Source organism: Drosophila subobscura, chromosome O, assembly GCF_008121235.1.
Source record: "Drosophila subobscura isolate 14011-0131.10 chromosome O, UCBerk_Dsub_1.0, whole genome shotgun sequence".
NCBI lineage: Eukaryota > Metazoa > Arthropoda > Insecta > Diptera > Drosophilidae > Drosophila > Drosophila subobscura.
In genome coordinates, this window is record NC_048533.1 from 2,998,700 (window position 1) to 3,020,685 (window position 21,986).

The window sequence follows — 21,986 nt, forward strand, 5'->3', positions numbered from 1 at the left end:
TAACGGCGTTCCACGAGAAAACACTAGCACGAGAAGGAGCCCCGAAGCAGATAATCACCAGCAAGAAGACACAAAAGAGACATGGAAAAAAAATTCGATCTGTCGGCGAAGAAGTTCAAGGAGAGGATGCTGGCCAAACAAGCCGAGGGAAAGAGGACAATAGTGGTGGTGGCACCAAAAGCAACGGGAGCCAGAATGAGGGTGTCTAACACCAAGGTGACGGCCCCATCAAAGAAGCGGATGGCAGACCAGGCGACGGAGAAAAAGGGACCAGCAGCAACAACTCGAAGCAGCGTCAAACAGAGGAAAAAAACGAGTCAGCTGGGCAAACCGACACACACCCACAACTCCAATACAGAGGCCAATATCGATCAGCTGAGCAGAACAGGTGGAGGAGGAGGAAAAAGACGTCGACATCCTAGATCTCGGCACCGACAGACGCCCACCATCCCAGACAAAGCCCACATCACATTGATAATGAATCGGAGTGCCGACCGATGCGCCCACAAACAAAAAAGGTTCAAGATACGACGGGGAACACAACAAGCGCAAAATTGCTGGGTGAAGATTGGACGAACCGGGCACGTAAGCATCGGCAAATGGTTCACGGCCAACCAAAAAGAAGGCCCCACCTACAACGCGCCCATAGGAAAGGATGGGGAAGTGTGACGCCCAGCGCCGCACTCGTGGGATCAAGATGGATAACTTAAATTTGGATAATAAAACCGCAGGAGTCGGAAGCAAAGCTGGACTACGGTCACGAGACCATAACCATTGTTGTCGCCAGTGTAATCCGGTTGTAACCACTGTTACTAACTCACCTAACAAAGAGGCAGGGGTTGTGTTATCCGGCTCGAACGACCGAATTGTCATTCGCAGGACCATGTTGATCCTACTCTATGGACCATACTGTCGATCGGCGTCCAAATTCTTTGTCGTCCAAAAGATTCCAGAAAACACCAATTTTTGCTTTTTTACGCGCACACTTCATCTCTTGTCGGAGTCTATTTCGGACTGCCAACTCCGGTCAAATCAAAAATACATATTTCTTACATGGTCATACTCCCCTACGTCTAGTATTTTTTTTGTATGTGACAATTGTGACACTGAAAATAAGTTTTGGCTTTACTTAGTCGTATTCGTTTTTAAGCAACTAGAAAACTAGTTTAATTTTTGAATTGATTAAGAATGTCGGAGTTTTTGGACTTTGAGGCCGTGGAAACAGAGGAAGAAGAGGAACTGGATCTAACTGAAAGGAAGAAGATAAAAAAGCTGAAAGCCGTTTTATCTGACAGCAGCGAGGAGGAGGAGGAAGATGACGAAGAACGGCTGCGAGAGGAGCTTCAAGATTTAATCGATGACAGACCCATTGAGGAGGACGAAGGCGGTGGCAGTGGCAAGAAGCGAAAGAAACGCCAGGATGATGATCTCGATGATCGCCTCGAGGATGATGATTACGATCTGATTGAAGAGAATCTGGGAGTCAAGGTTGAGAGACGTAAGCGCTTCAAGCGTCTGAGACGTATTTATGACAACGAAAGCGATGGCGAGGAGCAGCATGTGGACGTGGGTTTGGCCCGCGAACAGATTGCCGAACAATTGTTTGATGGAAACGATGAGAGCGTTGAGCATCGCAGCGAGCGCAGTCTTCGGCATGGCGAGGCGGATGCCTTTGACGAAGAGGATACCGAGTCAGATGCCGATGATTTTATTGTGGATGACAATGGCCGTCCCATTGCCGAGAAAAAGAAGAAGAGGCGTCCCATATTTACAGATGCATCACTGCTAGAGGGTCAGGAGATTTTTGGTGTGGACTTTGATTATGATGATTTCTCCATATACGAGGAGGATGAGTACGAGGATGAAGTGGCCGGCGGCGATGATCATCGTGTGAAAAAGAAGAAGGCCCTCAAAAAGAAGGTCGCCAAGAAGACAATCTTCGACATTTACGAACCGAGCGAACTGAAGCGCGGCCACTTCACAGATCTCGACAATGAGATACGCAAAAGAGACATGCCCGAGCGCATGCAGCTGCGACAGGTGCCCGTAACGCCCGTACCCGCGGGTTCGATGGAGCTGGACGAGGAGGCCGATTGGATCTATCAGTATGCGTTCTGCAAGAACACCGTCTCCGAGCCGGAGAAGGCCGACAATCGTGAGAAGATGCGCCAGCCACCCTCGGCCATAAAGAAGATCAAGCAGACCCTAGGGTTTGTACGTAACCAGCAGCTGGAGGTGCCATTCATTGCCTTCTATCGAAAGGAGTACGTGATGCCCGAACTGAATATCGATGATCTGTGGAAAGTCTACTACTTTGATGAGCGCTGGTGCCAGCTGAATGAGCGCAAGCGGAAGCTGAGAGTGCTCTTCGAGAAGATGCGACAGTTCCAGATGGATAAGCCCCTGCGCGACGATGTACGGCTCGTGCTGGACGGCGATTTTGAGCGGCTCAACGATGCCCAGACCATGGAGGAGCTGAAGGACGTGCACATGTACTTTCTGCTCAACTATTCACACGAACTGCCCAAAATGCAGGCCGAACAGCGGCGTAGGGCAGCCGCAGCTGAGAATGGCGATGATGTGGAACTGATGCTGCCGGACGAACAGCTAAAGCAGGCGCCCAACAGCAGTCCCTATGCGGTGTACCGCAAGGCTGGCATCTGTGGCTTTGCCAAACACTTTGGCCTCACGCCCGAACAGTTTGCGGAGAATCTGCGCGACAATTACCAGCGAAACGAGGTCACACAGGAGAGCTTGGGACCTCTGGAGCTGGCCCAGCAGTATCTTTCGCCGCGCTTCGCGACCACCGATGAGGTGATGCATGCGGCCAAGTATGTGGTCGCCCGACAGCTGGCCCACGAGCCACTGCTCCGCAAGACCATGCGCGAGGTGTACTTTGATCGAGCGCGTATCAACATCAGGCCCACAAAGCACGGCATGGCCCAGATTGATGAGAACTCTCCGGTGTATTCGATGAAGTATGTGGCCAAGAAGCCGGTGGGCGATCTCTTTGGCGATCAGTTCATCAAGCTGATGATGGCCGAGGAGGAGAAGCTGCTGGAGATCACCTTCCTGGAGGCGTTTGAGGGCAATGCCAAGGCCAATGGCCCACCCGGTGACTATGTGGAGGAGGCGAAGGCCCTCTACAATCTCGATCAGTTCTCCAAGCATGTCCTTGAATGGAATGCTCTGCGAGCGGAGTGCGTGCAGCTGGCCCTACAAAAATGGGTGATCCCGGACCTCATCAAAGAGCTGAGAACCACCCTGCACGAGGAGGCGCAACAGTTTGTGCTGCGCTCCTGCACCGCCAAGCTGCACAAATGGATCAAGGTGGCCCCCTACAAGCCAGAGCTGCCGCAGGACTACCAAAACGATGACTGGAGCACATTGAGGGGCATCCGAGTGCTCGGATTGGCCTACGATCCGGATCAAACGGTGGCCGCCTTCTGTGCGGTGACCACGGTCGAGGGGGATATCTCCGATTATCTGCGTCTACCGAACATCCTCAAGCGCAAGAAGTCGCACAATGCCGAGGAGAAGGCCCTGAAGCTCGCGGATCTCCGCAAGCTGTCGGATTTCGTCAAAATAAAGAAGCCCCACATTGTGGTGATTGGTGCGGAGTCGAGGGAAGCCCAAATGATCCAGACGGACATCCAGGACATACTCAAAGACCTGGAGACCACCGAGCAGTTTCCGCCCATCGAGGTGGAGATCATCGACAACAAACTGGCCAAAATCTATGCAAACTCAAAGAAGGGTGAGGCGGACTTCAGGGAGTATCCGCCACTGCTGAAGCAGGCCGTTTCGCTGGCCCGCAAAATGCAGGATCCGCTGGTGGAATACTCGCAGCTGTGCGATGCCGAAGATGAGATTTTGTGCCTGCGCTACCATCCGCTGCAGGAGCGCGTGCCACGCGATATGCTGCTGGAGTATCTCAGCCTGGAGTTTATCAATCGCACGAGCGCGGTGGGCCTGGACATCAATATGATGGTCCAGAATTCGCGCACCGTCAACCTCCTGCAGTACACGTGCGGTCTGGGGCCGCGCAAGGGCCAGGCGCTGCTTAAACTCCTGAAGCAGAGCAACCAGCGGCTGGAGAATCGCACGCAGCTGGTCACCGCCTGCCATTTGGGGCCGAAGGTGTTCGTCAATTGCAGCGGCTTCATCAAGATCGACACCAGTTCGCTGGGCGACAGCACGGAGGCGTATGTGGAGTTGTTGGATGGCTCGCGCGTCCATCCGGAGACGTACGAGTGGGCCCGAAAAATGGCCATTGATGCGATGGAGTACGATGATGAGGAGACCAATCCGGCGCGTGCCATCGAGGAGATACTCGAGTCGCCGGAGCGTCTCAAGGATCTCGATCTGGATGCATTTTCCGTCGAACTGGAGCGTCAGGGCTTCGGCAGCAAGAGCATCACACTGTATGACATCCGCAACGAGCTGAGTTGCCTGTACAAGGACAATCGTTCTCCCTACCAGAAGCACAGCGCTGAGGAGCTCTTCGAACTCCTCACCAAGGAGACGCCCGACTCCTTGTACGTGGGCAAATGCGTGTTGGCCATGGTCACGGGCTTCACCTATCGCCGGCCCCAGGGCGAGCAGCTGGACAATGCCAATCCCGTGCGCATTGAGAGCACGGGCAGCTGGCAGTGCCCCTTCTGCCACAAGGACGACTTCCCCGAGTTGTCGGACGTGTGGCATCACTTCGATGCCAACTCCTGTCCCGGCCAGGCCTCGGGTGTGAGAATACGGCTGGATAATCACCTGCCCGGCTTCATACACATCAAGAATCTGTCCGACAAGCAAGTGCGCAACCCCGAGGAGCGTGTCCGTGTTTCCCAGATGATCCATGTGCGGATAATCAAGATCGATATTGAGCGCTTCTCCGTAGACTGCTCCTCAAAGACGGCTGACCTGATGGACGTGTATAGCCTGTGGCGGCCGCGACGCGATGCCTTCTATGATTTTGTCACGAAGGAGCTCGACAATCGCAAGGTGATGGATGCCATGGCCAAGGCCAAGGCCCTCAAGGGCAAGACCTATGCGCGACGTGTGATTGCTCATCCGTGCTTCTACAACAAGTCCTATGCCGAGGTCATTGCCATACTGGCGGAGGCCGATCAGGGCGAGGTGGCGCTGCGGCCCAGCAGCAAATCGGCGGCCCACTTGACAGCCACATGGAAGGTGACCGACGACACTTACCAGCACATCGATGTGCGGGAGGAGGGCAAGGAGAACGACTACAGTCTGGGGCGCCGCCTCTATATCGGCACCGATGAGTATGAAGATCTCGATGAGATAGTCGCCCGCTACATCAATCCCATGGCCGCTGCCGCCCGCGATCTCATCGAGTATAAATACTACAAGAAGAATGCCACGCCAGCGAATGGCAATGAGCGTGAGTTTATGGAGCAGCTGCTGCGCGACGAGAAGGCCAAGGATCCCAAGAAGATTCACTATTTGTTTACCGCCTCGAAGAGCATACCGGGGAAATTCCTCCTCTCGTATCTGCCCAGGACCAAGGTGTGCACCGAGTATGTGACCGTGATGCCCGAGGGCTATCGCTTTCGCGGCCTGGTCTTTCATTCCGTCGACAGTCTGTTGCGTTGGTTCAAGGAGCATTGGCTGGATCCCACCGCCTCGCCGGCAATCAACACACCCATGCATGGTATGCGACCGCCTTTGGCCACACACAACTCTGGCGGAGGAGGATCCTCTGCAGGGCCCTACAGCATAACGTGCAGCGTTGTGGGCAGCGTGTCCGGGGGCACACCGCGCAGCGGCATGAGCAGCTCGGACATACGTGGCAGTGGCTCCAGTGCCTACTCCATATCGCATTCCATTGGCGGCGGTGGCGGTTACGCCTCATCCTGCTCTGCTGCAGCGGCCGCTGCACACCATGGCACCTCAGCGACGCCATCGTTTGGCCGTGCCGCGATCAACACCCCTTACACGCCCAGCAGCCAGACGCCGTTCATCACGCCGCACACGCCGCATGCCTTACAGACGCCACGCTACGGCTACAATGTACCCAGCCCAAGTTCACAGTCATCGAGCAACCAGCAGATGCGCCATCGTCATGGACACAATGGGAGTGGGAGTGGCGGCTCCCCAAGGAACTATTATGATATGGGTGGTGGCCAGCAGCAACGTGCCAAAGAGAGCCTCGACTGGCAGCTGTCCAACCACTCTTGGGCGCGCCGTAGGCCTCCACTACAGCAGCAGGCGCAGCGAACGGCGATGGGAATGGGCATGAATATGGGCTTGGATATGAATATGGGTCTAGGAATTAACCTTGGGTACAGCGTCTCTGGGAAGACGCCCACCAATGAGTACTCGACGGGCACCAGAAATGCTGGTGCTGCCGCTGGTACTGGCGGAGCTGGTGCTGGTGCCGCCATATCCTCATGCAAAGCAGCATCGGTGCGTAGCACGCCGCGCACAAATACCTCGCCGCACTCCATGAATCTGGGCGATTCGACGCCGATCTACGATGAAAACTAATGAGATCCCTTGTGGCGCCTCCTGAATGCCAATGCTACAACAAAAAAAACTGCTACACTCCACAATCAACACTCAAAAGGGCATTGGAATGGGATTCGGACTAGGCTGATGTCCCGATGTCCCACTATTAATTCCGCAAAACTCTTAAACTATTTTTAGAACATAAAAAAACAAAAACCAAGGACAGATAATTTATCTCAACAAATTAAATAAAATAAATACAAAAATTCGCGATAGACTATCGTTTTAGAGCGATCTACTTATCGATCATTGATCGATATTCAACGAACAATTTGATCGCGACTGCAATTTGTCAACTGAAATGAAATTCTAAGATGATGTTTAAATAAAATACATAACAATTTTTTTCGAACTGAAAATAAACGAGAAGGGACGTGTGAGACGCTTCTTACGCGTCACAACTTTTACACCCGGTACTCAGTACAACATCTGTTCCTTAGCGGTTTTTATAAAATTTTACATATTTTCTTTATCTGTCATCTACATCTACATCACTTACGCCAACACGCTCCTTCCCAAGAGCTCGCCCCCCTTCCCAAGAGCCGCACACTACACAAGCAACTTATCCTTTGTGGGGTCGGAAACGCTTCCTTCTGCGAGAAACATTTTTTCCGCACAAATACAACATACCCCATTTACTCTTCGAGAACGGGGTATAAAAATATATATTTTTGAAAATATGTATAAATGTTGAAAATGTTGAGGTCGAGGTTGGAAGACCCAAAATCTTGATCCATTACTGATTTGATCCAGTATGCCCATGCCATGATGCTTGTTCCTCCCCGTTTAATGGTTTTGCATTTGAATCGGTCCCGCAGCTTGGCCACAGGCTTTTCGGGGCCACTCAATTTGTTATCTTTCAAGCATTTTTCTCTTTTTCCACGAGTCTCTAGCCTGGAAAAAATAGCTCGAAGGATGTTTCCAATGATCCACCAACCAGACGTTGGTTTTAGCTATAATTCAAATGGGTGTCCCTCGCCCCACGCTTCCTTTTGCGGTATTTCACTCAGAGCCTGGCTCGTGGCTCGGTGAAGAGACTGAGCGATCCTGGAACGGGGAGGCAGAGGTCCGCCTCCTGGCAGATACCAAAAACATTTTCTTTTATTCATTTTCTTCGTTTTCTTTATTTTCTTCATCAAATTACTCCAACGAATAAGATTTATAGCGCATTGGTCCCACCATGAGCCCAAAATTCGATTCGAAAGTTCAATTTTATTTTTTAATTTCAAGTTTGAAGTTTGAAGTTTCGAAAAACGTAGTAGGCCTAGAGGAGGCAGTTTAAGTAGAACTTTTGACACCGTTTCATCGCCACCGGACATGGCCTAGGGGGTAGAGGTGTTGCCTGTCATGTGTCCGGCCCTGGGTTCGATTCCCAGTGTAGGCTGCGTTACACTTCAACAAAAAGTTTCCACATCTGCTTCTGTCTTCACTGGAACTAACAACACCAACAACACCAACAACACCAACAACACCAACAACACCAACAACACCAACAACACCAACAACACCAACAACACCAACAACACCAACAACACCCAACAACACCAACAACACCAACAACACCAACAACACCAACAACACCAACAACACCAACAACACCAACAACACCAACAACACCAACAACACCAACAACACCAACAACACCAACAACACTAACAACACTAACAAAGCCATCAAGTAACACTACAAATACACATCACAAAAATGAAATCAAAATTTAAAGTAAAATGTAAATAATTCGGAACAAATACAAATCAAAATTTTAAAGTTAAATAAGTTTAGTTTTTTTTTTCTTTTTCTAATAGAAATGAATTTTGTTCTCGAGAAGTGGTTAAAGTGAATATTTGTGATGGTGCAGGAGGCGGATGAAAGGAACTTCGCCGAGAGACTTTTCTTTCAGGCGCTGGATTTTTATTGGCTTTGTTGTGTATTGTTCGGAAGCGATATTTAATTCGTTCGAGGTTTGGAAGCCTAAGAACAGGACTACCATTGAGAAGTTTTTTTTTTTGCAGAGACAAATGTAGCAAATGATGGCAACAGTTAATTCCCAATGCGACGCTTGATCAGCAGTACCTCCATGAGCCTTGCCAGCGGTTTGATTTTTCTCTTAAAAATACGTAAAATTTGGATAAATTATTTAAAGAGATTATATTTTCCCGTAACCCAACCCCATACAGAGAAAAGAGGAAAGCTGAAAGTCGGAACCACACAAACATTTATTTTTTCACAACAACAACAAGGAGGAGGGGCGTTTGAGACGCTTTTTGCGCGTTACAACTTTTATACCCGGTAATCAGTAGAACATCTGGACCTTAGTGGTTTTTTTTCTTCAAAATTTCACATTTCTTACTTTTTTTCTTCTTTTGTCATCTACATCTACATCTACATAGCGTCTCACGACGGTGTGGGTTTGGCCACTGGAAATTATTCTTCATTCTGGCTCTAATAATGATCCAATCGGATTCCAATTCGGTGATATGATAGATATGTATGGTCATTCCCTACGGAATTGCGTTTTTAGTTTTCTTTCATATTCAAAATTGTGAGATTGGGAGATTTTCGACCTTTTGCGGGGGCAGGGCTCATTTTTGAAATACACTTGCAGCAGTGAGAGCTTACAGCCATCTAAATGCAAAATTTGGTGGCTCTAGCTTTTATAGTATCTGAGAACCCGGCGCTCAACAAGACGGACGGACACGGACGGACAGACGGACGGACAGACAGGCATGGCTAAATCGACGCGGCTATTGATGCTGATCAAGAATATATATACTTTATGGGGTCGGAAACGTTTCCTTATGTGCTGTCGCCAAGTCAATTTACGGGTTTATTTAAATTTAAATTTTTTGCTGGCCGTTTCACCTTCTTCGTCTGGAGCTGCTGCTGTTTGGATACCCTCGCCAGATGACGCTATGATTTTTGTGAGAAGTTGTTTGTAACGCAGAGAAAACAGGTACATACATATGTACAAATATCCGAACATAGTCATACAACATTTAACATTACGAGTACTTCTTTTTATTTTAAACAGTATATGAAATACCACATCGCATAACTGTCGTAGAAGGAAGGGCATAAACGCAATCGAAAATCGGAAATATTCTTCGGTATTTGTTTTTTCTTTAGTGTTTTATGTGAATTTTGCAAGACACTTGCCCTCTCACTCTTGCGCTTTTCTGGGGTGGTAATGAGGCTATCTTTATGCCGGGCCATACTTATTGGTTTTCAACGTTTTTGCTCCTCCCTTCCCCCATCCAGACGGCACCCTCTGTTACGCCACTGCTGCTCCTCTGCCTTTGACTTTTCCCCTCTCTCTTCTCCGTGCGCCTGTTGCTTGTGATTTGTGTTTGTGTTTGCTGCAAACTAATAACAAATTAATTTTCATTGGAATTATGCATGCTCTGCTGAACGCACACACAAACAAAGAGAGAGAGAGAGAGGGAAAGTGGGCGTGAGAGTTCAAGGAGAATAGGTTTGCATTTTTGGCCAAAGGATAAACGCATTTTCGGTACACGGCACACAAAATATGCAATTACTGTTCATCGAAGACGTAATTGCAGTCAGATTTCGAAATCGAATTCGAAATCAAATATACGCTGGTCTCGCTCTCTCTCTCGCGCTGTCTCTCTGCCATAATTGCATTGAAAAACGGCAGGCGAAATGCAAATCTGCTCTTAAGCTCCGCTCAGACCCGATCTCTGTTCCGGTTTCCATACAGCTTTAAACAGGCTTGGCTCGTTGCCTTTCCCCCTCTCTCTCTCTCTCTCTCTCTCTGTCTCTCCCCACAGACAGGCAATCAACAAAAACGACAAAACGTAAAACGCCGACAAAAAGGGACAAAGCAAAAGGAGAACGTCGTCTTCTGCCCCTTTCCACTATCGCTTTGCAGTTGTACCGTTAATGATGATGCCACACACGTGTTTCGGTGAATCTCTCGCTCTCTGTGTGTATGTGTGCTGCATCTGAAGTTGGGCGATGCACTCATGCAGCTTGATTGGCCTGCTTACACGCTCTCTTCTCTCTTCACTCCCCCTCCACAACCAGCTGCTGCTTCCCCACTACAGCCACAAGTCAAAAACTATTGAAAACCGAAGCGAGTGAGAGGGAAAAATTGTAAAAGCTCATCTAGTTGAAGTCGGGACAAATGGTTGAAGATTACCAAGGACACACACTTTAAGAGCAAGAGAGAGAGAGCGAGAAATACACGAGAGATCCAAACTGAAGCCCAGAAGGTGGAGAAGAAAGGGAGCGGAGGGCTTGTTGTTCCGTTATAAAGCTCCCCCCGTGTGGGTCGAAATAAACCACAAACCATTTCCCTTCAATTATCCAATAATTATAAATATTATTTGTATGTACATTTGGATGCATTGATAGCCGCTAATCATTCCCATGGCCATCCTTGACTGAATATCCCAACGGGACTTGAATGGCGAGAGAGCGGAGATATGCACCACCTCCCCTCGCTGATTCCCAATCCATTAAAATTAGCTGCCAATTATTTATGCCCACTGCACTGAGATTTATGCATTGCACTGACCCATGACCCCCAGTCATGGCCCCCAAAGTCCCTTCCCTTCCACTCCCACAATGGCTCTTTGTGTTGTCGCACATTTTGTGGTCTAATTAGATTTCGGGACGCACAGTTCAGTCACTGGCAAGTCGGCTATTGTTATGGTCTCCCCTCGTGACAAACTGATAAGCGGAGCAATGACCCGCCCAACCCTCTCTCTCCCCCACTGGAGGGAAGCATCATCGATGGCGCCGCTGCTGTCATTGCCAGGCACTGCGATACTCGGACCATGATTTATGCCTCTCGCAAAAAGCCAAACTCCCGACGAAACCAAACAAAACTATTGCTAATGAGGTCCGCAATGCGCGGGGCAAAATAAATTTCGGGTTGCAGGCGCCACATCCTCTTTCTCGTTCGCTTTTGGCACCAACCCTTGGGCTCTGGGCCTCCCTCAGGATAATGACCAGAAGCGGATTTCGCATTGCAGGGGAACCACTTCTTTTTTTAACCGAAACATAAATTTAAATAAGCTGATCCCAAGCAGCAGGAGGAGGTCCACTCTGCCACATTCCCCTTGAAGTACTGCCCCTGAAAGTACACCCCTCTAAAAGGTCACCCCCCCTCAAAAGGCCTTCCCTGAAAGCTCAAAAAGGGTAGAGAATCCGCTGAAGCGTTTCAGTTCCGACAGGATTCCGCCGGCTAATGCGAGGATATCAAATTTAATTTTGCGTAATTAATGTCCTGCATCGGTCGCCTACCCATTGCCCATACTCCAGCCACAGGTCAGGCCTGGCCAGGACCAGAGGCCAAAAGCATGACCAAAAAAGGGTAAAGAATATTCATTAATATGATTTTGGGTCCAGCCAAGAAGGATAAACAACAACAGCCAGGACAGAGTGCCCCCAAATAAACCGAGAAAAAAAGGAAAAAGGAAAAACAAAAACCAAATCATCAACCAAAATCATTTTGTATTTATGTTTCGGGTTTGCCCTTCCATTTGCGTGGGTCAGTGAGCAGCAAAGGATGAGAAAACCCTTTTCTGTGCAGCAAGAGAGAAAGTAGATGCAGGAGAAGGGGAGAAGAACAAGGGAGGGGGAGGCAGTGAAGGCGGAGACTGAGAAGTAAGAAAGTTTGTTGCCACCTGCAGGCGGTTTGTAAAGTGATCAAAGATAGGAGGGATGTGCACCAACCGAGGGGATGCACTCTTTTCTCTGTTTAGAAGAGAAACAATTTATGTTCCACTCTACCTCCTTTCTGGTAACCAAAAACCAATCCCATCTCTTCGGTGTACTACCATTCGGGGTGGTTAGGGCATTGCTTCATCAAAAAGGTTTTAATCAGCACGTGGCATGCATCCTGTATCCTGTATGTGTCTCCCCATCCCATCCCGAGCTCCATGTTTCGCTCTCTGCCTGTTGTTTTAGTGTTTGTCTATCTATCCGTTCAACTGCGAATATTGCCTGCTATGGCCAGACTTTTGCTTCATCCTTTTGCTCATCCTGGACATGGGACATCGGACATCCAGGCAGGAGGAGCACAGGCAGCAGGCACGGGAGGCATGGGCGCAGCTTTGTTTATTTGCATTGGCTGCGGCGATGGATTTATGAGAGAAGCCATTGAACTTGCCCCCCCACGGGCTCACCTCTCTTCCTCCCTCTCTCTACGTACGTTCATATGTATGTTTATAGGTGTATGCGAACACAAACAAATATGCCATAGGCACGCACATTCTGCCTAAGCCACTCACAGACACTCCACCCCAAAGCAACACACTCACAGCGGCAAATGCCCATCATGCCCGAACCACCAATCCATAGAATACCATTCCCCCCCTCTTTCGCATAGCAACCTTCAGTGATTCCTGTCTCTGCCTCTACGCCCCTGCCATGTTCTTTTGGCCAAAGCCAATTTTGACATTTGCGTTTTGACGCACGCGGCGTATACGCAATTGTTGACTCTTGAAGCCACTCTTTCGGCCAGGATTACGCGTCGCCCGCAACTAACCACTTTCGGTCTCTGTTTTTAGCCTTTTGACCACGTGACCAGCAAATTGGAAAATGTTATTGCTGCTGCTGCTGTTTCTTGCTTCTGTTTTTGTTCACATTTTAAGTGGGAAATTCGGGTTGGAGCTGGTTTTGTTTCATAAAATGTTTGCAGTGACTACAAGATGGTCCAAAGTACAAAGTAGCCTGCTAAAAATTCTCTCAAATGACACATCTCTAAAGGCATTGACAGTACTACCACTTAAGGATATAATTCGGTAAACTTCAAAATTTAAACTGTCTTTTTTCCATTACGAAGCGCACTGCCGCGACTCCCACACATGCTCTTAACAGAAGAGGGGGCTGGGGGGCAATATTTGTGCAATTTCTCATATTTCATAGCTTGACCTTTCCTTTCGCTGGTATTTTTTTGTTGGCCGTCATATAAATTGTTTGTTTCTGTTGGCTGTTCGCAGTTCGCAGTTCCCAGGTCTTTTGTTGTTGTGGCTTATATTTTTATGACCCCAAAAACGTTGGCACGTATCGTATTTGGGGATCCAGAGCAGAGCAGCGCAGCACAGCACAGCAGAGAACAAGCATTCCTTCTAATACTATAACCAATATAAATGTCATTTATGTTTTGGACACTTTGCTGTAGGGGAGTGGGAGGTTCTGCCACGTGGAGAGCCCAGCCCTTTCGAAAAAAAAAAGCCCCTGAAAGAGGAGAAGAAGAAAAATGCTGTCATGGTCAGCGATACAAAAAGCATGTGGATCCGGAGGAGGAGCAGGGAGGAGGCAGTTGGGAGGCACTTGAAGCAGACACCCATGAAGTACACACACACACCACAGGACATCTGCAGGATGCACACTATTCGTATGTGCCTCTCCATCTCTCTATTTGTATCCCAGTATCTGTAGCTGTATCTGTATCTGTATCTGTATCCGATTCACAGTGCGGTTGAGGGTGTGATAAGCACCCGTAGACACACCAAAGGGAGAGAGAAGGAGGAAAATGATGGTAGCAGCACTTTGTGGCACTTAAGGATATGCAAAGGCAGTAAGGACTTCCGCTTATGTTTCAAGCTGGCTTATTTGGCCAATTTTGTGGGATTTTGAAAGAGAGACTCGAGCTCTCTCGAGCTGGTTCTTGAGCCAATTTTCATTTGTAGAAGATTCAAGGAGATTCTCTATGGCAATTCGGACAACTCCATGGCTTGGAGCTCCATTGCCAGACGAATTTCAATCAAAACGCAATCTCGAGTCACATTTTTTTGGGACTCGGATGTCTCGTTTGTTATTCATTCCCGAATACAAATGGATCTGAAAACGGCGGCTCATTCATCTCAGCTTTTCCATTTCGCAGGCACTCTTCTTCGTGTTGACTCCGCCTAATGACACGCAGGAAAAGACAGCCATGCCGCGGGTAAGTATCTCTGCTCCACGCTCCTCAATGGAAGCTCGTTGCCGTTTCCGGTGTTGCAACTGCCACCACTTCCTCCAGTCTTCTGCCCACTCCTTGTGGCCATAAAAGCGGAAAGGAAGGCGTCATGCTGCCATGAGCCTTTGTTCTCCCTCCCCACCCAACCCCTTTTTATATGCAATTTTTATTTATGCTCTTTCCGAGTCGCTCTTATTATTGCATTAGCCCCTGCGGTGGCTGCTCGGGCCAGTGGTGAATCCTTCGCTCATTTCGTTACATGTTGTTTTCCATGTTATTTTATATTATCTTCATATATGAATTGTGGTTCCGTTTCGCCCTGCCCTGCCCATATTATTATTTGTATGCATGTCGCGTGCTGCTGCCGTCGTGCCGTGACAGAAAGAGAGGGAAAACAATATTTATTTATTTCAACCCTTTCGATGGGGCTGTGGGGGCTGCTGCTCCCCTTAATATGCCATAAATATGACAGCGATTTCCTAGGAAGGTCTTTCGTTCCGCTGCTGGCTGCGAACCCACATCAAGTGGAGCCGCGTTTTGGGTCGTGATTTGGGGCTGTATTCATTGTATTCTCTGTGTATTCACCCATCGAAGCTATTAAAATACAAACTATTAATAAATAAATTCCATTGCCGCGGGGCGCGTTTTGTTTTCTTTTCTGTCAACTTTTGAATGCCGCATTTCGGTTGGGGTTTATCTAGTCTAGTTCTTGTTTGTGCATGTATTTTTTATGGACCGTGCTTGATTTATTTTTAGTGTCATCTAAACTGACACATGCAAAATATGGCGCTATTAATGCCACACTTTGACCCCAGCCGCACTCCTATTCAGCCGCGCGAGTGCATCTGTTTCAAATTTGCGGCCGCAGGGGCAACGTCGGCATGGGACGTTTATGCTGTCGGACTTATTTCATGATTGGCTGAGGCTTAAAACTAAATTGGGTTCCATGTTAGTGCTCGAAATAGGATCTGTGTTCATTCAAAAGGAAGCGGAAAGAGTTTATTTAACACAGAGGTCACAATGGAAAATAAATAAAAGCTAGAGCCACCAAATTTTGCATCCAGACTTCTGTATGCTCACACTGTTACAAGTGTATTTCAAAAATGAGCCACGCCCTCTTCCGCCCCCGCAAAAGGGCGAAAACCTCCCAAATCTACAATTTTTAAGATAAAAGAAAACTAAAAACGCCATTCCGTAGGGAATGACCATATCTATCTGATCACCAAATTGGGATCCGATTGGATCATTATTATGGCCACAATGAAGAAATTAAGTTGCAGCGGCTAAACCCACCCTGTCCAGCAGCTTTTGTTGCTTTTACACATTCTCTCATTCACACTCTGCTTCGCGCAGTGGCAGAGGCCTCTTCCCCTGACACGTCTCTGACTCATCTTCTGCCGGAACTCTGCCGTTGCCTCTGCCCTGACTCTGCAGTGTGTGTCTCTAGGGGAGGGTGGCGAGCTAAAGGAGCGTGTTGGCGTGAGTAGTGTTGTTGATGTAGATGACAGATGAAGAGAAAATGTAAAATTTGACAAATAACCGCTAAGTTGCAGATGTAGTACTGAGTACCGGGTATAAGAGTTGTGACGCGGCTTAAGACGCGTCTCACAACGTTCCTCCTCGTTTTTTTGTTGGATTTGTATTCGAATTAAAGTCCACTTCCACATCGCATTCAAATTCAAGACTCTGCGCGCCAAACAATTCTGTGCGCAGACTAGCTGTGCTCTTCTTTCACATAGTCGCATTGCAAACATATGGCTGTTCGAAAATTCGATCAAGAACACCACTTCGAAAATTCGTATTAACGGAAATATAAGCCGATGCAACTCTCAAATTTACACCAGACTACAAAAGTGAGAGCATGACGCGGCTAAGTGGATATAACTGTGGAATTGTTTGGGCAGATTAAAGTGCAGGCAGAAGCAACTGTTTTGAGGAGCAGTTTAAGTGCGAGTTGCACTGGAATAACTGTGTCAATAAAGTGTTTTGTTTAACTAATAATACATTTAGGAGCTGTCTATAAAGTCACAACAACTTGATGGCTGGCTAAAGCGCGACTAAGTGAGGAGCTTATATCATTAAAAACATTGAAAGCCCTGAAGCTTCTCTCGCGCACTCTCTCTCTCTCTCTCGCGCTTGCACCTCCCGAAAATTTGCATGGCCAGCAATATCCCCACGAATCGATCGAGTGGGGAGCGACTTGTGCCTATTGTGTCCACTCAGCGCGTCTCGCAGCGGCGGACCACCCCACACATTTGCACAATGGGAAGACGAAAACCAAGGTGCTCACGCAGCAGCGTGGATGTGGACGTTTATGGGAGTTGCGCATATCAATTGAGAGACACCGACACCGAGACAGAGCCTACCTGCTCTCCGTTCTCTGTGCCGCTGCTGCTGCTGCTGCTGCCGCGGCTGCTGCTGCTGCTATTCCGTTCTGTTCGGTTATAAGGCCGCGGCTCAGCGGCATGGCGAATCAGTCAGACCTAGCCTGGCCCTTTGTCGGACGTGTGTGTTACGTGTTGCAGTGAGCCCTGTTGCTCTTCCCTCGCCCGCCCCCTGCTGGGACATTGTCAGTGAGAGAGACAGACAGACAGAGAGTGAGAGACAGAGAGAGAGATGAACAGAAAGCGGACGAGTCTACTGCGCTGGCTGCAGCACCTGCTGAGGACGCTTCTGGTCCGCCTTCTGTGGCAGTTCTGCGGCAAAGCGGAGGCCGGTCTCACGGAGGCGACAACAGGCAGCAACAGGTGCAAGCCAAAAGTGGGCGATATCGTGCCCATACCCCGCGTAAAGGGCCTGCCTGTGGTGGGGACTCTGCTGGATCTGATAGCCGCTGGCGGAGCCACACAGTGAGTAGAAAATACAGCCCAGAGACTAGAACGTATTCCTCTACAGATCGATGAGCTTCTCTCCGAAACAGACTGCACAAGTACATCGATGCGCGCCATCGGCAGTACGGTCCCATCTTCAGGGAGCGCTTGGGCGGCTCTCAGGATGCGGTGTTCGTGTCGTCGGCCAATCTAATGCGTGGAGTCTTCCTGCATGAGGGTCAATATCCGCAGCATCCGCTGCCAGATGCCTGGACGCTCTACAACCAGCGGCATGCCTGCCAACGTGGACTCTTCTTTATGTAAGTGGAGCGACACAAGTCGAGAGTCGAAAGACGAACGGCGAACGGCGTACATCGAGCCGCCGCGACTCTGTCTATGAATTGCAAATCATTCGCATCTCATCTCATGTCTTGGCTGCTTCTCTTTGCATCCATCTGCATGTCTAATCTGCCACACCACAGGGAGGGGACGGAGTGGCTGCACAATCGGCGTATACTTAATCGCCTGCTCCTCAACGGAAATTTGAATTGGATGGACGTGCATATTGAGAGCTGCACGCGGCAGCTGGTCGACCAGTGGCGCACCAGCACCGAGCAGGCAGCTGCAGAGGGCAGCCACTACGAGTTGCCGGAGCTGGAGCAGCAGCTCTATCGTTGGTCCATAGAAGGTGGGTATTTCCATGGCAATTTCCGGATGCGTGATCAATCAAACCTATAATTCACTCCCCCCGCAGTGCTCTGTTGCATCATGTTTGGCAGCAATGTCCTGACCTGCCCCAAAATCCAGTCGGCTCTGGACCACTTCACCCAGATTGTGCACAAGGTCTTCGAGCATAGCTCGCGCCTGATGACCTTTCCACCCAGATTGGCCCAGCTGCTACGCCTCCGCATTTGGCGCGACTTTGAGAGCAACGTGGACGAGGTGCTGCGCGAGGGAGCCGCCATCATTGACCACTGCATTGGAGGAGAGTTCAACGGCGACAACGGACAGCCGGAGCTGCGGGAGGAGACTCTCTTCCATCGACTGCAGACGGCCGAGGTGCCTGGGGAGATGATCAAGAGGATATTCGTGGATCTGGTCATAGCAGCAGGTGACACGGTGTGGATTTTAAACGGCAGCAGCTACCGAATCGCTTGTCTAATTCGAATCCCTTTCCCCGTCCCACACAGACCGCATTCAGCAGCCAGTGGGCGTTGTTCGTGCTGTCGCGGGAGCCACAATTGCAGCGTCGCCTTGCTAGCGAGCGAAGGGCGTCCGAGTCGCAGCTGATGCATGGCCTAATCAAGGAGTCCTTGCGCCTGTACCCCGTGGCGCCGTTCATCGGACGCTACCTGCCGCAGGATGCGCACCTTGGAGGCCACTTGGTTGAGAAAGATGTGGGTAAAGGGAAGCTCCGCAGCAGAAACCATCGATTGCTCATTCGTTTTGTCCTCTTTCAGACCATGGTACTTCTCTCCCTGTACACCGCCGGTCGCGATGCATCACACTTTGAGCAGCCGGAGCGAGTCCTGCCAGAGCGCTGGTGTGTGGGCCGGTCGGAGCAAGTGCACCAGTCGCACGGCAGCCTGCCCTTTGCCATTGGGCAGCGGTCGTGCATTGGCCGGCGTGTGGCCCTCAAGCAGCTGCACTCGCTGCTGGGCAAGAGCGCCACCCAGTTCGAGATGCAGTGCCTCAACGAGCGGCCCGTCGACTGCATGCTGCGAATGGTCACAGTGCCCGACCAGACGCTGCGCCTGGCCCTACGGCCGCGTTCCTCCGAGTGATACTGCACACAGCTACACCCATACACACACAGACACAGTTCATCTAATCGTAATCCTAAACGTAGACGTAGACGTAGCCGTAGCCTTAGCCCTAGCCCTAGCCGTAATCGTAGTTTCTCTTTAGTTTTATACAAATATATAAATCTCAGACGACAACGAACAATTCAGGGCCAACAGAGCGCCATTAGCAGGATGTAGCCTATGAACAGGGCGACGAGGATGCCAAGCCCCTTCAGAGCAGATCCGAGGAACACGAATGCCATGACCATGAAGCAGGCCACAACGGACAGAACGGAGAGGGAGGCCAGAGGCCGCAGCGAGACACGCGCCGTGACCGTCCGCTCCCAAATGTCCGTGTTGCCGTCCCGCTTATCGAACCACTGCTCGATCATTGGAGCCAGGAGCAGTTGTCGCGTGAGGCTGCCAAGGAAATCCTGACGTTCGTAGCAGGATTGCAATTGGATTTTGTACTAAAGGACAAAGAAAAGGTCACAAGAGGGATTTGGAGGGGAAAGGAATTGCTGTGGCAATGCACCCAACGCACCTTTTGGTTAATCGCATTCGATATCGTGTGCAGCTGTCTGACCAAATACGTAATCTCCCCGGTCTGGATGGGCAGGAGCGCAGGATCGATGGCGGCCGTCAAGTTCGAGGCATTCAGTGACATCTGTCGTGGGTTAAGCCTTGAGGTGTCCATCAGGGAGTCGCTGGTATTGAAGAAGCTGCGATTGTTTGCCGAGATGGAAGGCGGCGAGATACACTCCTCGGGCAGCGTCTCATGCATGGAGAGATTCGCTTGATCCACCTGCAAGGCGAGGGCTTACAAAAGGAACGAAGGAACGAACAGGTCACCGCACTCACATGAAACGATCGACAGAGATAATCGATGCACTGGCGCAACACCTCCGGCACACGGGACACATCGGCCAGCAGCGTCTCGTCTTGGCTCGGCTCGTGCCACATTCTGTGCAAGAAGTTCTTGAGGAATCCCTCCAAGCGCTGCTTCTCCAAGATCTCCATTCGCAGGCGCGAAACCTCCCGCAGCACCTGGTTCCGCGCCATGCTGATGACAAACAAAAAGTTCTCCATTTCCATGCGCATGATGTCGCTGAAGAGTTTGGGCATGCTCGACCATTGGGCACTCTGCGGCGGAGATTTGCTAAAGGAATGTACAAAAATACACTTTAAAAGGTGCCCGAAACAGGGTACGAAATTTACACCAACTTTAGCAAGTGCGTCTGACGCAGTGGCGATTCGAATCCATAGGAGTTTCCAGAGTGTAAGCGCTCGAAGCGCAGCAGCCGATCCACCAGATCCGGATCGCCGAATGTGATGGCCAGGCGGTTGAGCATGAGGCAATTGCGGTACACCGTGTAATCCAGGCGCCCAAAGTGCGGCAGCAGCTGCATGAAGATGTGCGTGTAAACGATCAGATTGTCCATGATGAATGCATCGTAGGCGGACGTTATGGCAGGCTTGTAGCTGTGGCCGGAACTGAAAGAGAAGACAAAGATGGTCAAGGCTTCGTTGCCTGATTCGTAAGGGATCTATCACTCACACTCTGCTGTTGAGGGTGGCCATAGTGTATCGCCATGGCTGGATGTAGCTGAGCCACAGTTCGAGGACCACCAGCAGGGAACTGTCCAGCGGCCAGCGATCAATCAGACCTGAGAGGAAGGCATATATGCGCCCCTTCACAATGATTAGGGACAGCTTGCGCAGGGAACAGAGCGAGCCGTGGTCCGCCTGGGCAGCGCTGGCGAAGAAGTGAATCTGTTTGACTAGGGTGCGGACGGCGCGCACCCAGTCGCTGCCAGGCAGATGATGCTCAGTCTCCACATCGAAGCGTAGCCAGATGTCAGAAAAGAAGTGAAGGACCGACTCCGAGCGCCAGGCATAGTTGCGGGCGGCAGTGACACTGGCTGACATCGACTGTGGCGAGATGTTCCCGCCTCCAGGGCCACCACTGCCACCGCCAGAGCTGTTGCCATTGCGGTAGGAGCTGGGGATCTTAATGTAGCGTGGCTGGCGCAGCGGCTGCAGCGACTGCGTGGGCAGGGGCTGCGGTGCCTTGATGCCTTGAGCACCTAAGTAGCTCGGCTCGATGCGTGCGTCCGGAAAGAGAGGCAGAAAGTTGTTCAGGTACTCGCTCACCAGCAGCAGATAGACGGTCTTGCTTCGCGTGTTGTGGATCTGCATGGCCACGGGATCGATGCTGTGAAGCGGCTGCAGTCCGTGCAACACGAAGTGAACCATGTAGAAGTCGAAGCTATTGAGGGACAGCGACACCAACTGGTGCGTCTGTGGATCAATGTTGAGCAGATCCGTGTAGAACAGGGGACTCTGGCCCGTTTGCAGCATTGTGACCATTTTCCCCGGCAACAGGCTGATGTCAATGTCGAACTTGGCCTGCTCGGCCAACAGCCTGTGGCACACGATCATCCAGGTGCCGCGCATGCCAAAGAACTGTTCCAGTATTTTGTACACATTAATTCCGCTCTCCGGTGTCGTCGTGCGCAGTCCCCATCCCAGGGGATTGCCATTCACCCCAAACATATGGTGCACTATGTGGGGAAATATCTCCTGCAGTTCCCGCAGGGAGCAGCGTTCCATAAGCATGATCAGCTCGTGCACCCGCTCCACTGGGGGATATCGCAGCACCAACAGAACGCGGTTCTGTAATTAAAATTCAAGAAATTCAGCAAACACTGGCAGAATCCTGCTTGTCTACGTACCAGTATATTCTCGGGCGGTATGGCTGGCATCATTTTGCAGTCCTTTATGTGCGTTATATGAAAATATAGTTTTTATTTACGGCGGCGGCCGGCATGTGAGACAGTGTGACCGCGGAACTATCGACACCGACAGACCCTTGGAAACCTTTCATTTCCAAAATATGCTGCAAATATACCGAAAATCTTAAACCATTTTCTT

At 50.2% G+C, this 21,986-nt stretch overlaps 3 protein-coding genes across 3 annotated transcripts; 2 read left to right on the forward strand and 1 right to left on the reverse strand.

Annotated features, from left to right (window-relative positions):
• The first annotated feature begins 1,167 nt into the window (after window positions 1-1,167).
• Window positions 1,168-6,601, forward strand: LOC117897753 (transcription elongation factor SPT6-like). Its single transcript, XM_034806794.1, has one exon. The coding sequence runs from the start codon at window positions 1,189-1,191 to the stop codon at window positions 6,505-6,507; it is 5,319 nt and encodes a 1,772-aa protein (XP_034662685.1). The 5' UTR covers window positions 1,168-1,188; the 3' UTR covers window positions 6,508-6,601.
• Window positions 6,602-16,763: 10,162 nt separating this feature from the next.
• On the forward strand, window positions 16,764-19,126 carry LOC117897264 (cytochrome P450 315a1, mitochondrial). Its single transcript, XM_034805989.1, has 6 exons — window positions 16,764-17,307; window positions 17,379-17,588; window positions 17,751-17,956; window positions 18,023-18,387; window positions 18,459-18,665; window positions 18,729-19,126. Exons 1-6 carry the CDS (start codon window positions 17,075-17,077, stop codon window positions 19,050-19,052), a joined length of 1,545 nt encoding a protein of 514 aa, XP_034661880.1. The 5' UTR covers window positions 16,764-17,074; the 3' UTR covers window positions 19,053-19,126.
• Window positions 19,127-19,162: 36 nt separating this feature from the next.
• On the reverse strand, window positions 19,163-21,912 carry LOC117897263 (sphingomyelin phosphodiesterase 4). Its single transcript, XM_034805987.1, has 6 exons — window positions 21,788-21,912; window positions 20,611-21,728; window positions 20,277-20,546; window positions 19,914-20,211; window positions 19,597-19,857; window positions 19,163-19,522 (listed from the first exon to the last, which is right to left on the reverse strand). The coding sequence occupies exons 1-6, from the start codon at window positions 21,818-21,820 to the stop codon at window positions 19,217-19,219; spliced, it is 2,286 nt and encodes a 761-aa protein (XP_034661878.1). The 5' UTR covers window positions 21,821-21,912; the 3' UTR covers window positions 19,163-19,216.
• Between the last annotated feature and the right edge of the window lie 74 nt (window positions 21,913-21,986).